Source organism: Echeneis naucrates, chromosome 14 (genome assembly GCF_900963305.1).
Source record: "Echeneis naucrates chromosome 14, fEcheNa1.1, whole genome shotgun sequence".
Taxonomy (NCBI): Eukaryota; Metazoa; Chordata; class Actinopteri; order Carangiformes; family Echeneidae; genus Echeneis; species Echeneis naucrates.
This window is the reverse complement of record NC_042524.1, coordinates 15675766-15690951: the sequence shown is the minus strand read 5'-3', so window position 1 is coordinate 15690951 and position 15186 is coordinate 15675766. Positions and strand designations below refer to the sequence as shown.

The window sequence follows — 15186 nt, the reverse complement described above, 5'->3', positions numbered from 1 at the left end:
GGTGATGAGTAAGGCCAGCAGGTGGAGAGCTTCAGCACGTCGCAACACCGCCTTGTGAGGCTTAGCGTTTGCATCCTTGGCATTCATCAGAAACACTCCAAACCCTCGATAGGTTCATTGTGATCTGCAGTACTTGCACAGTGAGCAGTGGCAGACTTAGCCATTTGGGGGCCCCTGCATCTATCTCAATATAGAGGGCATTTGGGGGGGCCCCAAAGGGCCTTGTATGGGGCCTGGGGCTCCAGGCGAATGCCTGCTTTCCTAATTAGAATTAGATTAGGTTAGCCTCTGACAGTGAGTCAGTATAATCTCAGTAACTGCCATCTTACCTGATCGATAAATAACTCACTCAGCAATGACAGTTCATTCCACAGAAGGACAGTAAAGGAATGAAGTAACAGGCACACGTACAGCTGATTATCAAACACACACTCCAGAGAACACAACACCTGATCACACAATGAGTAAAGTTTGTAGGACTTTGTGGTGAAGTAGGACAGATCTGAACTAATCACATTTAAGGGATTCTATAAAATTAGTGGATATAAAAACTAATATTGATCTACAGTGTCAGGGTTTTATTTTTATTTCTTTTGTGATCTCTCATGCATGCAGGAACTGCACTTAAAGCTAATATCAGACAGACTCTGTATTTTCTCAGAGCTCTGGTGCTTGATTTGTCCAAACAGTCCAATAATCAGTTTGTGATCATATACAGCTGAAAAAAAGAAGCTGGCAAGATTAAATGTGTAATGCATTTCCTCTTAGTAAAGACAAAATTGACATTTTCTTTAAACCCCTCTGGCCTCTAGTAATTAGATATGTAGTTGTATGCTAGGTTAGCTATTTTATTCATCAAATATTGAAAACATGGAACAAATAAAGACTTCTCATCAATGTATCATACAACACACCGGAGAGACCCACCATCCAGAGACATTTAATTTGGATCAGCCAAAATATGAGAAGTACTTTTACAAATAAGAACATGGACTCAAGAATTACTTAAATGTGCAATAGTGACAATATTGTTAGCACCAATGGATGGGGGTGGTAAAGGCATTATATTAAAAGAAAAACATAATGTGCCATTTATTTTTCCTCTTCTCTGCAGTTTTCAAGTCAAATGTGTTTACTATTATATTTACTTCTCACTAAATTATGTTCAACTTCCCATTTAAGATCTAACTGCAACTAAGAAACACCAATGAAAGTGAGTGCAACACAAATGGTAAGAGACTGCTGAATGAAACAAATCGATACAGTAAACACTGACAGACAAAAAGAAAAACAGTTGGTTGCTCTCTAAAAACACGATTAAAGAGTAAGACTTTATTCAGCTCTGATACTAAAAGCACAGTGAAAACCCGGCAGGTTGCTACCCCAGACATTGTGCAAAAATGTTAAAAACAGTACTGGTGTAAAGTTGTGACTGTAGATTGGTTGAACATTGATTTTACATATCAGAAAAGTAAATTTAGTCTCACCTACAGGGAAGTTTGATGCAACGTATTCAACATCACATACATGCTTCTTGATCATTGTAAATTCCAGTAAACAATTTAATACTATTCACATCCTTTTGTTGCTTTCTACAGAACACTAGGTGTCTTACAGCTACTTAAAATTTATGTCACAACAATTTAGTCACAAATAAAGAGACAGGCAACAAAGACAAACACTTAACAAAAACATATGGACACCTCATATTAAAAACCCCATCACAGTGTCCTGATCAAGATTCCTCTCTGATCGGGGTACATCCAGAGAAAAAACTGTTCTGAAAACTTGTCAGGATTCGTTTCTTCTTCTTGAGGAAACTGACTGTTGTTCTGTCCTCCTCATCATCGTCGTCGTCATCCTCCTCCTCTTCCTCTGGAAACACAGGTTTCCTGACCAACTTAAGGTCTGCAGTGCCATGTCCCATATCTCCAATTTCTTTTAGTACCTAAAATCCAGATTGAGATGTTACGATTACTCTGCATTCAGAGTTAGAGTTTCAGTGGCAGCGAATACTGTAGAGACTATATACATAAAGATTTAATATGGAATACTTCATTATACCAACTTGGAGATTTGCAGTGTTTGTTTAGACAAAACATCAACCTGTCATTGCCTTATTTGTACAATGAAAATATATCATTCTGTATTAACTGATAAGCAGAATGCCAATCATTAAAGTCCACCATATGATGGATTACTCTGTAGTTTTCAGAAGGAGACAATTTACCTTCTTGGTTGGAGTACAAGATGGTGGCTTAAAGAACGTGGTGTTGTCAGGGCTGGCAGTGGAGGAGTCTTGAAGAGATGCAGTGTCTCTGGAAACACTTTCTGTCTGACTTATATTCTGAAATGAGCAATTGAAAACTGAGAACTACATTCCAAGTGGATCTGTATCAAAGAGTCAAATATCTAACAACTCAGTTAAATCCAGATCTGATAGGACAGCAAAAATGGTGTGTTGCTGTGTAGCTACAATGACAGCACCTAAGAAGCTGTTCAACATTTTTTGTATTGTTTCATAATTATTCAAATGTTTCATATCTGTATAATAAATATTTGTCTAATGACATGAAGGAGGGAAGTGGAGTAGATTAGAAGACTTACTTCAGCTGGTGGCTGTTTATCCATGTTTCTACATTTCTCATGATCACACTGGCAGTTTTCCCCGCACGTCATCTTTCCTTTGCGGCACCTGCACTGCTTGTTACTGCAGCGACCTTTACACGCACACTGAATAAAGAGAGGCTGCTTATAGTCACGCCATATAATCACAAGTTGTCCACCTATCTCATCCTTAAAAACCTCTAGAGCTCAGGACTGTCCAAAGCAGGAGACATTTACTTTTAAATTAACCTGAACTTAATTGTGCAATTCATAGCGCTGTTATATGAAGGTTCAACATTCCTTCAGAGAAGCATAAAAAGCTGAGATTTATAACTTTTAATCAACTGAAAAGAGTCTACTTTGGATGGTCTCAGGTTTTTACCTGTTTTTGACAGATGTAATATGTTTTAAAGAAATGCACCAATGGGGACAGTTAAAATTTAAGTTAGTTAAAAGTTAAAAACAGGATGGAGAGCAGCAAACACTGGTAGGCATTATAGACCTATGTCTCATAAGAAACACTGAACTTTTAACAGAAAAATAGCAACAACAAATAGAAAATGTATTTTCTTAGTGCTTCAGGTACCAAGCAGTAGCAATAACTCCAGAGTTTATTGATATTGCTGTCTTTTTTTTTTTGCCTGAGGCCCATTTAATATTGTATTTGAGTACCCATCCCTCAATGGTCTTTTCTCCATGATTTGTTCTCACCTTTCATTATATTTCACTGAGCAAAGTCAGTCTAAATTTAATGTTTTACTACAGAAATGACAATGTCTCCAGTACTAATACCGGTCTTACCCCAGTTGCTTTTGGTTTCTTTGAGTTTCTGCGCCCCTTCTCAATTTTCTCTGGACGCCACTCATCCTCTTCCTCCTCATTCTCATCCTCACTGGGAGACCTCAGCTCCTCAATGTCAATGGGCGTGTTAAGTGGTGCTCTGGCTGTAGTGAAGCGCCTAGCTTTGGGCTTTTGTTCAGAGAAAACAGGATAGGTCAACACATCTGAAATTATCCAGTTTTTTGTTTTTTGTTTTTTTTAATTGGCCTCGACTAAAATAATTCAACAGAAAATAACAAGGACATTAAAAAAAAAATTACAACACAAACATGAAATCCTTCATGAACTAACCTTTGGTGGAATGTACTCAAATGAGTCATCCAGGATCTTCTCATTGTTAATGGGAGGCAGAAGATTTTTCTTTCCACTTGCCAGCTGAAGCAATGAGAGTTTCTGTTCAAACACAATATATGGTGAGCCAATCACACAGTTAATGTAAAGAAAAACGCAGCATTGCTGCATGGCAAATTATTAATGCTAACAGTCATGGCGAAGGAAATGTAATAGTCTAATTTTGAGATCATTTAAATTGTTAACCTGAAGTGCAGTTATTTAGAATTTTTTTGTGTCTGCTGCTTTCATTTGTATATGGCATTTATCATTTGTATTTCAATCTAACATTAAAATATAAACTAATAATGTGAGTTGATATGAGTCACCTGTCTGTATTGCTCATTCTGTTCCACCAGTTTCTGATTCTGTTCACTTAATTCACGCAGTTTTTCAAGCTCCTCTTCCTAAAGCAGTGAATGTTAGAAATAACCACATGAACAAACATGATAATTCTGTCTGATTCCAGACAAAGGTTGATTAAATCTGTTCTGCAACCAGTGGAAACCAACCTGAACTCTGAGACGCTGAAGAAGCTCCTTCTCCTTTGAACTCTCCTCATCCTTCTCCGTTGTTTTGTCTGACTCACCACATATGGGTTTGTTCTGTAGCTGGTTCAGGAGATAAAGCACCTGAACAAGAAAGTGAGTGTAAATACATATTCATAAACACACAGACGACACACCCATATATAGAACTAACATGCATAATTTGCTCGTCTACAGAATAGCCCATAAACAGACATGAGCACCTTCTCTTGATGCCCCTGCTCTAGCTCTACCAGCTGCTGCTGGTGCTCCATGTCCATGGTAGACATCACATTTCTCTCCTCAGCAAGCATCTTCCTTAAATCTTGTGCATTTCCTTTCTCCTGTTTGAGTTCACTCTCCAGCTTGGCACTGGCTGTTTTAGCAGACACCAGCTACAGAAAAGGTGACAGCAAACTAATTAGTGAATGATTCCACACGCATTTGTGATATATTAATTGGACTTCCCAGAAGATCTGTCACCTCAGACATCAAGACTTTGAGGGCACACTTGGCATCAACAATGCTTGTGAGGCCATCTATGCGTTGCTTCAAACGCCCCTCATTGTCTGCAACAAGAAGCTTCTGCTGGAGGTCGGCTATCTGTGCGTTCCTGTTGAGGTAAAAATTGCTATGAAAATTTGAACTTATTAACTAAAAATAAATCTGATGCACATGTTGATATTTTTGTAAAAGATATTGTGTTTTCAAAGAGTCCAAAAAATCTTCCACGATGACTCGGTATAAAATCGTGTACAGAATTTGCCAAGACATTTTTCACAGCAGGCTTCAGCAGGACACATTTTGATAAAAAGATATTAAAAAAAAAGAAAAAAGAAATTTTAAACAATTTTTGTGCATTATAAAATGTTGCACAGAAATTAAATGCCCCAGTAATATGTGTAGTGAGCTTTTATCAATTTGCAGCTAGCATTATAAATAAAATGTAAATGAAAAGATAAAAATCAATTGAAAGTGTTCCAGACAAAGGTTATGCTGGTTTCTCTGAATCACCTGAGACCCATTTCTGTCTCCAGGTTCTCAACCTGTTTGGTCAGAGGTGTTTCCAGCACTCCATGGTTCTCCAGCTCAGAGATGATCAGCGTCCGGCGCTGTGTGGAAGGACATTGCAAATGAAAATACTGATTCATCGTGACATTTCTACTTGACTGGTGCACTGAAGGTTTCGCTTATCAATTCTGTGCCTATTGTCATCAGTGTGTAATTTCTCAGCTCACCCTGATTTTGGCGGCAGGTTTCTCCCCGGCGTCAATTTGCTGTTTGAGATGGTTGATCTCCTGAGCCAAAACTTTTCTGTCCTCCAGCAGATCACTGAGGTGTCGTCGGGCCTCTTCTGTACTAACCATCACCTCCACTTCATTAAGAAGCCATGTCTGCTCAAATAAAGTTTAATAATAAAAAAGCCTGCCAATCATATAGCGATATTTATATTTACAACTGAAGCCAACATTCTCAAGGTGGTTAATGTCATTGCAATAAGACAAAAAGGTTTCCAAAGAAGCCTAGAACCAAGGTTAACTACCTTCACTCTTGCAGCAGCTCCTTCTATTCCTCTGTTCTGGGTATCTTTCCGTTTCTCTGCCACCTCACTTCTCTTCTGCAGGGCATCTTTCAACCGCTTGTTTGCAGCTGCAGCCTGAAAGTAAAAAAAAAAAAAAAAAAAGTGTATTAGAAAAACTGACAGAAGTTTTAAACTTGGTTTTTGCAAATCGTGACACATTTAAAATACAGTCTATGAAATATATTTCCCATTTGACAATGACAAATTACACAGACAGACCAAGAGACCTCACCTCTTCTGTTTTACGACGCAGGACATTGGCCTGTTTCTGGAAATCCCGCTCAAGTTTCAGTATCTCATACTGACGCTTACGATCCTATAAAACAAGGAAGAAAAATAAATAAACTGAAGTTATTGAAGGCAAATAACAAAACATTTTTAGTAAAAGGCTAAAAAATGACTGAGAATTTATTAAGATATTCTGCAGTATTTCAAGAAGGTGACCTTCTCATACCTTCTCTTTGAGCTGCAGCACCTCTCTGTCCTTCTTGCTCTTCCAGTTTCTGAATTTTTCAGAGTCCTCCCTCATCTGCCTCATCAGCTGTGTACGCTGAGTCTTCATAGCCTATGAAAACACTGTTACTGTTAGGTGACTTGGGCTCTGTGGCTGTGTAACCAGTATGAAATATTACAAAACTTTTTGTCAACTGCATTATTATGATCAGGATGAACGCAGCTATCCACATGCTCTAAACCATGAAAAGAACATAATGAAAGTCACTGGTTACCTGTATCTCCTGCATGAGCTTGTTAACTTTCTGAACAGAGGACTCTTTGAGCTTGAGCAGTTTGGACTGTTCGAGAAGCTTCTTCTTCATGTCTACAAGCTGGCCCTCGAGCTCCTGTAACCTCTTCCTCCGCTGCTCACTAAGCCTAGAAGAAGGTGTCATCCAAGGAGGTAAGAAGTGAGGGCAGTTACTTTTGACATTTTACATCAGATTGACTTCAGGTAAAACAGACCACAACTCAATAATTTACTGTTCATACTTAGCCTGGTTGGTATCTTTCTTTGCAGACTGAAGAGCCAGAATGAGTTCTTCTTTCTCTTTTTGCAGAGAGTCCACTGCAGACTGCAGGGTGTGTACATTTTTCTGTAGGAGACAAAATGGATATGGATTACAAACTGTGGCTCAGTATTATTAAAAACATACAAACACAAAGAAACAACAACGAAAAAGAGTGCTTAAAACGTACATTTTCCGCTTTCAAATTCGCTCAAATCAATGTCAATGTCAGTAAATTTAAAAGATCAGATTAAATAAAATTTTCAATTAATATTTTTAGGATTCAAAAATTGGATCCAAATTTCTCAAACCTGGTGTTCTGACTGCATTGGCTCCAGCTGGCTGTCATTTTGGCACATTTTCCTCACAAACGCTTCCTTCAAGCTCAATACTTTGTTTAGCTCAATCAGTTCCTTGGAGAGCTGGGCCTGCCGTAGTGCATGATGGGTTGTGAAGGCCTCTGGGGAATCTTTACCAACAATGCCAGTGGTATCCTGTTTAATGTGTTACAGGAGGAAAATGCTTCGAATTACACTTAGAATGGGTTTTATTCTTTAATTGGAGATTTAAATGATTCATCACAGCAAGTCTGATTAAAATATGCAGAATATTATATTTTTATAAAGACTGCAAAATACTAAATGCTGTGTATTACCTTTGAGAGTAAATATAATTTCAAGTCATCATTAATAGTATAAAACTGTTGACTTACTGATGGATCCACCGTTGCATTTTTACTGCCATTCCTGCAAACTTCAGGTACATCCTCTCCTGTAGCTATTGCATCGATTGAGGCAGCAATACCTGCACTCTCATTCTAAGAAATTTCAACACAAAGTAAAACAGGCAGTATGAATAAATAGTGATGAACATCCAAATAATCCACCGCTGAATGTATAGCCAAAACTGCATGCATTTAGACACGAACACATTTTTATTCTGCTTTTAAGTACACAGTCTCCATTTTACTGTGAGTACATTTATCTGAATATTTAAAGAACTGAAATAAAGTCCAAACACTCAAAGGTATTTGGACACCATAGAAAAAATGTTTCTTTAGCAACTGTTAAGTTGTTCTCAAAAGAAAAATTTCTTTGGCTTTTACCAAGAGAGGTCTTCATGAACAGAGTCTCAGTATTCACAATGAGATACAAACCTCTACCAAACCTCAAAAAGCCATCTTACAGTTCTCCCAAAAGAAATTGAAAGAAGACCTCACAGTTTAAAACACAAATTAAACAAAGACAAACATGTATGTCGTCAAAAAAAAAAACAAAAAAACAAGAGAATAAGAAAAGAAAAAAGAAAATGAGGATAAAGAGGAACTTCCATCACTGCTGATGGAAACAGGAGGAAACATTCTGCCCTCAGATTCAACCCAATGTATGAAAACTCATTGCCCAACATTTCATCATTCAGCAGGACACCGATCCAAAACATATGGTCAGAACAACCAAATAGCTTTTCACGGTAAAGTGGCATATTTTTGACTGTCTGAGTCAGTCTGACCAGACTAAAGACAAGGACTGGTGACTGCAGTGAAGGCCTGGAAGAGCATCACCAGGAAATATTCAAAGTAAAAGACTACAGTCTGCAATCTGCTGTCAGTCAAGGATTTCTAACAAAATCCTTACCTGGTGATTTTGTATAAGTTTTGAAGCCTTAATTGAGGCACCGTGTTAAAAGGCTACATCTACTATAAAAACAGATTGCATTATTCTTTTTCATGCTCAATGTGCTGAAACACACTGTCCAACAAGCAAAGATTATACTGAAATCTACAAATTATTCCAGCTACCATCAGTAACTTCCAATTAACCTATTAATTACATCTTAATTAATCAATTAAGCCTATTAAGCCAAATGTGCCTGTTGCAAATTTCAGCATTAATACACACTTGTCTTTCGGCACTATGACGCAAGACGTGTGTACCTTTAGCTCCAGGATGAGGTCTTGCAAGTTCCTCATCACCTCAACATTCTCCTTCAGCTCCTGGTCCTCCAGTGTCTCCAACAATTTCTCAAGATTCACTGTACATCTGAAATCAGTTAGGAGTAGTTATGAGCTAAGAAAAAACAGAACTAAAACCTCATGAACTTTTAAACCACTCAAGATTGTCATCATAGACCAACAAATACATAAAATGATTAAAATTATACAGCCCATTTACAATAGACAACACATCTAACAACGCTTAGCAGAAAGATGTGTTCAGTGTCCTCTTTGCTTTGCAACAGTCATCCCAAAAACCCTCTGGCTTTACACCTTTGTAAACTTACGCTGCATGGTGCTGCAGTTGTTCCAGCTTGCTTTGCAGTTTCTCATTTGTTTGCTCTGTCTGTAAAATAAAGTAATTGCAATTTGCTAAAGAAATAATGACAATCCAGAACTGAAAAGTGAGAGGAAGAACAAATAGAAATTTAGGATCTTTTTTCCTTTTTCATTTGATGGCTATGTCAATAGTCTGGCTTTTGCTTATGTTTTTTTACTCGTGCTCAATATAAGAATAGTTTCACTGCTTTCAACCATGACTGGGAACGGTAAAGTGGTCTGTGTCACCATAATGATCTTCTCAAACATGAGGGCAGTCTGCCCTGCTGCCTCACTCAGCTCCCTGCTCAGCTTATTGTTCTCATCCTGCAGAGCGCGGTTCCTTTCCAACAGATTAGTCACTTTCTCCGGTGACTCTGCACTGTAACAGAGAGACCATTTAACCATTACAGCCTTTTGTTGAGGGTCATATGTACTCTGGGTACCTTTATCTCAGGCATAATGTAAATGGAAATTTAATGTCTTACCCAGAGAGTACTGGAGCTACTCCTCCACGGGCATGAAGTAGCATTACCTGCAGCTCCTGAACCTAAACAAGAACGAATAAAGACATTTATGACATTATTAAATAAAAGCAGGTATTTTGCATATTTCACATTTTGGCCACGTCAAATTTTTGTCTTTTTCCTTAACAGTAGTAGATGTAAATAGAGGTTTCCAAATTGTACAGAATTCACTGAACCACACGGGTCTTGCAGCATTGATACCAATGGCAGTCAGGAGTTTGATTGTGAGGTCAACTATACAAAAGACTTTTCCTCTCAGTGTATGTACCTGTTGTTTCAAACGGTTCATCTCTGCAGCTCTTGGGTCAACATTGACAATAGGTTTGTTTTTTATTTTGCGAGCTCTGTCAGCATATCGCAGGGTATTGATGGTTTCCTCCATATTTGAGTCTGCAGGACTGACACATGCAATCATCAGAGTGTGGCTGTTGCCTCCCAAAGAGTCTGAGGAAACAAACACACAATAGTGGTAAGTTAAATGATTCTGCAGTTATGTGTAACGTGACTATAGTACTGAATGCCTGGCTTTTTCAATGTACCTTGACTCTTCCATTTTTGTGTTAACAAGTATTTGTTTAACAGAACAGATGCAAGCATAGAAAACAAAGGCTTAAGGAGACAAAACAGTCAAACACAGTACATCTGTGGAGTGCTGAATATGATTTGTTCACGCTTAGAGATCATAAAAAATTAGACATAATGAACAATATGTAACTTTTGACTATCTAAATCAAAGTCTACCTTGCAGCAGACGGGTGAGCTTGGAGTCTCTGTAGGGAACAAAGGTGTTTTTTTTGCTTTCATCCCCCAATGCACTGATCACATTACCCAAAGACAAAAGGCCGCGATTGATGCTGATGCCTGAAGATGAAAATAAACATCAAAAAGTACTACTGTTATTAAACTCAGTTACAATGCCCAAAGAGAGCATGTGTAATGTTAATCTGGAGAGTCTGCATTGAGGCCTAACAATTTTTAAATTGAGTTAATCCACAGAAAATGATACAAATATTTGTTACCTTCTTTCAAACGATCTCCCTCTGCTTTGGTTTTCTTTTGTCTCTCTGAACCAGCTAGATCCACAAGGTGCAACTTTGAAACAACCGAGTCAGCTCTGCAATTAAACATTAAATATTATATTATTTTATTATTAATATAATATTTTATAATACAAGTCAAATGTTTTGAAAATATTGCCTCATTTACACATAGGAGAGTAGGACATATATACATAGGGGTATTTAAAAAGAAATACAGCACAAAATGTGAAGTTGAATACCTTTTTGACAAAATGTAACAAGGCAATCAAGTATATTTTATATCTGTAAACAGTTGAGTTTGCATGTTCTCTGTCTCTCTGTGTATTGGCCTTGTGATGTACTAGTGACATGTCCAGGGTGTACCCCGACCTCACCCAGTGCGAGCTAGGATTGGCTGCAGCACCCCATGTGACTCATGAAACAGATAAGCGGTAGAAGATGAATGAAAATTATAATCGTCTGAACTGCATTACAGACAGGTAGACATTGTTTTTATTCCCGATTATCATTGAGATGTGTCAAGGACAAGTGTGCCGAAATGAAATGAATGGACAGATTACAAAGGCACAAACCCTGTATATAATAAAATCCCACAATTAATATTGCACATCAGAGCAAAAACTACTCTAAATTGTCTAAGCAATTCTCTGTAGACCTCTGCAATGAAGCTGCACTGAGGCATAGTTCAGAGAAATGGTATAACACCATACACCAGAGAACAAAGGGCTCTTCCTACATTTTGCCATGCCACCAAAGTGAGAGACAAGTTATGCATGGCCTTCGCTAGTTGACCAAGACCGCAATGATCATGCTAACAGAACTTTAAAAGATAAGAAGCTACAAGAAAGATGACCATAACAAAAGGACCCCCATCAATCAGGCCCTTGTAGTACAACAGCTAGAGAGAAGCAACTTAAAGTAAAACAAATGACAGCTGTCTTAAGGAATCTGCCAAACAACATTTAAAGTTGTGATGAGACAAAAAGTTTGGGCAGAACTGCAAACGCCATGTCTGGAGAACACCAGGCACTCATCCGTTCATATTGTCACTACAGTCAAGCATTATGGTGACAGCATCTTGCTGTGAGGATGCTTCTCAGCAGGGATAAGGGGACTAGGCTGTGAATACTCTCCAGTATATTCAGAACTATTTTCTCCATCACATTATAAGGTGCACTGTTAACATTTATAAGTGTACGTACATGCATTTAAACTTTTGAAAACAGAAAAATATAAATGCCATAATGAAATGACTATGGGAGAAAACTGACTTGTCTGTCCCTCTGCGCTGCTCCAACGTGATGGTAAAGATAGCATGTGAGCGTGAAGAAGCAGCATTCATTGCTGTTGAGCCCACAGTGCGAGCAGAGTTTCCAAGCTCTAGACAGCCCACCATCTCTTGAGCAGAGAACACATGCCTCTCAGTTAAGCCCACAATCTGGAAAAAAAAGACAAGTGTAATAAAACAAAGGCTTATAAAATTGTATGCATTGGATTGAGATGTATATATGTATTCATCACGAGTTTACAAGTGTGCTGTCATATTTAATGTCATTCACTTACCTTAATGCCATCTTTTGGGTCTTCTCGAATGCTGATGGCAGGTTTATCTTTAGATGCACAGAGCAAATCCAATATATCTTCATTATAGATCTACAATGAAAAGGATGCTTATCTAAATTACCAATTATAAAGTGCAATTAAATAACATTTCCTCCAAGGTCTCATTAAATAATTTCTCCAGAATACTTAATAAATTTTTAAAAGTCATTTAAAAATTATTGATAAGCCAAAAAAAAAAAAAGAGAGAGAGAGAGAGAGAGCAAGCAGTATCTGTCCACCAACCTCCAGGTAAGATACCGCCAGGCTGAATTCACAGTCTGTCCTTCTCTCCCTTTCCTCAAAAATTCTTCTGATAACTCGTGGAATAACTCCAACTGAAGGATCATTCTCTTGAGCTGATGTATATGTACCTCCCATGGAGAAGGTCTTTCCCGATCCAGTTTGTCCATATGCAAGCACTGTGGCATGGTAGCCTAGAAAATACACACAATAATTTAACATTTTAGGTAATCTAATGGTTTGTGATTTTGCTGCTAGTGGTACATTTTGTGTACAGTTAAATGTATTTAAAAAAGCCACTGATGTCAAAAATTTCTTATGAAGCAGACTATGCATGGTCACGTCTAAGGAAACAATTTGAAGGCATTTCAACTGATCATGTTCATAGACAAAAAAAAGTTACCTTTGAAAAGGCCACACAATAAGGGGGACACAGCTGTTCCAAACACTTCTTCTTGTTCAGCATTGGGATCGAATACAAAATCATAGGTAAACGCCTTTTCTGTGCCAACAATTACCTGAAAGTGCACAGTGCGTACTGTCATTACAAAAAATTAAATAAATACATACATGGATACATAGAACCATACTAGTACAAACATATGAGTCTGGAATAACTCTGAAAAAATAAGTTGTTGATCACACACCTGTGGCTCCTCAGGCACGAAAGTGAGACAGCACTGACATCCCTCATTGATTTCTTTAGGTACCAGCGGGCGACATCGCAAGGCCACCCGCACAGGGATAACCTTGGCATCCTCATTTGTCATGATGCAAGAGTCCAATCAATACCTAGTGATGAAAGAAACAGCTGCAGTTTTAATAATGAAGCCAAGTAATTTCAGCCCAGTAATGTGGGAAGATAGTATGTTATCAAATATTTTGGATACACAAAAGACTTTAGAGAATACTTTACATTTAAATGCGTTTTGTTAAACTCACTAGCAGTGCAGTGCTCCACTTACTGAGTTCTCAAATAACATCCATTGCCTTCAATTAGTTTTCAATTTTTTGGCAGAATTACTCTATAGGATCAGGAAAAGCTCCACGGTTTTACTCTCATTCCTAAAACACCACCACTTTCCTGGCACGACTGGAAATGTCAGCCAAATTCTAAAACCATCCACATTTTCTTTGTTACAAATTTACCAGTTTGTGATATGATATGAATGTAATACATAGTTAGTGAAACAATATAGTATGAACAAACAGAAAAAAACTCCAGAATAAAAACCGTAAAAAAAATAATAATAATAATCATATGATATTCAAATGATCCACGATGGGAAGGTCAGCATCTTTTTAAAAATGTTTAAGATTGGAGATACTATTATCTATACTAAGTCGGTATCACTAAGCACGACACGGACTACATGGATTTACTGATCTTCTGTTTTAAACGATGGGAAAATGACTTTCATCGTGGTTGAATGGCTTTCTTCAGCAAGAAAATGTCCCCTTGTGTCAACATGATCACCGTGGGTGTCATTACTGGCAGTTGTGTTGGTCCATTATTCACCGTCTAGGGAGCAGCTCCGTGATTGGTCTGAGGATGATGCTCTAACCTTCAGTTCATCCTTAAACAGACCAAATGGGGCTCTGCAATCATTTGAAATAATGGAAATGTGGTATTTTAAGACAGATAGCTTTTCTAACTGTAACGTTACTCGGTCGATCTGTCTCCAGGATAAGTACTAGCTAACAAAGCTGACTATAACCCAGGTCGAACTGCAACTCAAGAGACAATCGTTTGTGGTCGTGAAAGTGCAGCTTTTAGTCGAAGTGACAGCCACACCACCGACATAAATACCGTCCTCAACCAAGCTGACGGATAATATTCAGCTAAAGCTCCTCACGGTTTAACGGTAACTAGCTAGCTGCAGTTATTAGCAACCCTGATATTAACGTTACCTTTTCACGGTTCTTTCAGTGCCAAGCGTTTAAATATCACAACACAGAGCATATAGTGCTGTTGGTTAATAATGAAAGAGCAACAGCGTCCGACTGTCTTCTCAATCTCTAGCTCCTGATGTAACTTGTAGGAGTTTGTCCTGCGGCCGAGGTTAGTGTTAGATTGTCGTCCATGAGCTGGTTGTTGTTGCTGCCCGCCACTTTCAAACGCGTAGCCCCGCCCCTCAGCTTCTTCTTCTACGGCTCATTTAGAGCAGAGTCACTGCAGACGGACGACTTCACTGACCTCTGCAGGAATATCAGCAACAACACAACTAAGATTTACATTTCATCTTCCATTTTTCATCTTCACTTCTGGGTGAATAATTGAACATTAATTTGGTGTTTAAATCTGCTGAAATGAAATCAAAAGTATAGTCAAACTCTGGCGTGTTTTATTGGTTATGATTTAACTATTTTTTACTTGTTTTACAGAAAACCTTTTGCTTCTTTTTGAGATAAAACAGGTTGTGTGTTATAATGTAAACTGTGCTGAAAAAAAACACACTCATATTCTCTTGTAGGACATTCATAAGCGTGAGAGAAATTCAACAAGCTCATGATGTTTGAAAAAAAAAAAGAATTTTGTTCTGAATATCACAATTAATCATTCACTCAGTAAATAA

At 38.0% G+C, this 15186-nt stretch overlaps 1 protein-coding gene across 1 annotated transcript; it reads right to left on the bottom strand.

Moving 5' to 3' along the window:
- Positions 1 to 893: 893 nt before the first annotated feature.
- On the bottom strand, positions 894 to 14706 carry kif4 (kinesin family member 4). The gene is made up of 31 exons (XM_029519275.1): positions 14522 to 14706; positions 13258 to 13402; positions 13014 to 13128; positions 12614 to 12804; positions 12332 to 12421; positions 12040 to 12206; positions 10748 to 10842; positions 10470 to 10589; positions 9997 to 10172; positions 9690 to 9751; positions 9451 to 9583; positions 9171 to 9229; positions 8824 to 8929; positions 7603 to 7707; positions 7202 to 7384; positions 6874 to 6977; positions 6615 to 6759; positions 6341 to 6451; positions 6119 to 6202; positions 5848 to 5961; positions 5543 to 5698; positions 5319 to 5416; positions 4788 to 4917; positions 4529 to 4699; positions 4290 to 4409; positions 4107 to 4184; positions 3739 to 3840; positions 3409 to 3576; positions 2608 to 2733; positions 2231 to 2347; positions 894 to 1948 (listed from the first exon to the last, which is right to left on the bottom strand). Exons 2-31 carry the CDS (start codon positions 13378 to 13380, stop codon positions 1736 to 1738), a joined length of 3762 nt encoding a protein of 1253 aa, XP_029375135.1. The 5' UTR covers positions 13381 to 13402; positions 14522 to 14706; the 3' UTR covers positions 894 to 1735.
- Between the last annotated feature and the right edge of the window lie 480 nt (positions 14707 to 15186).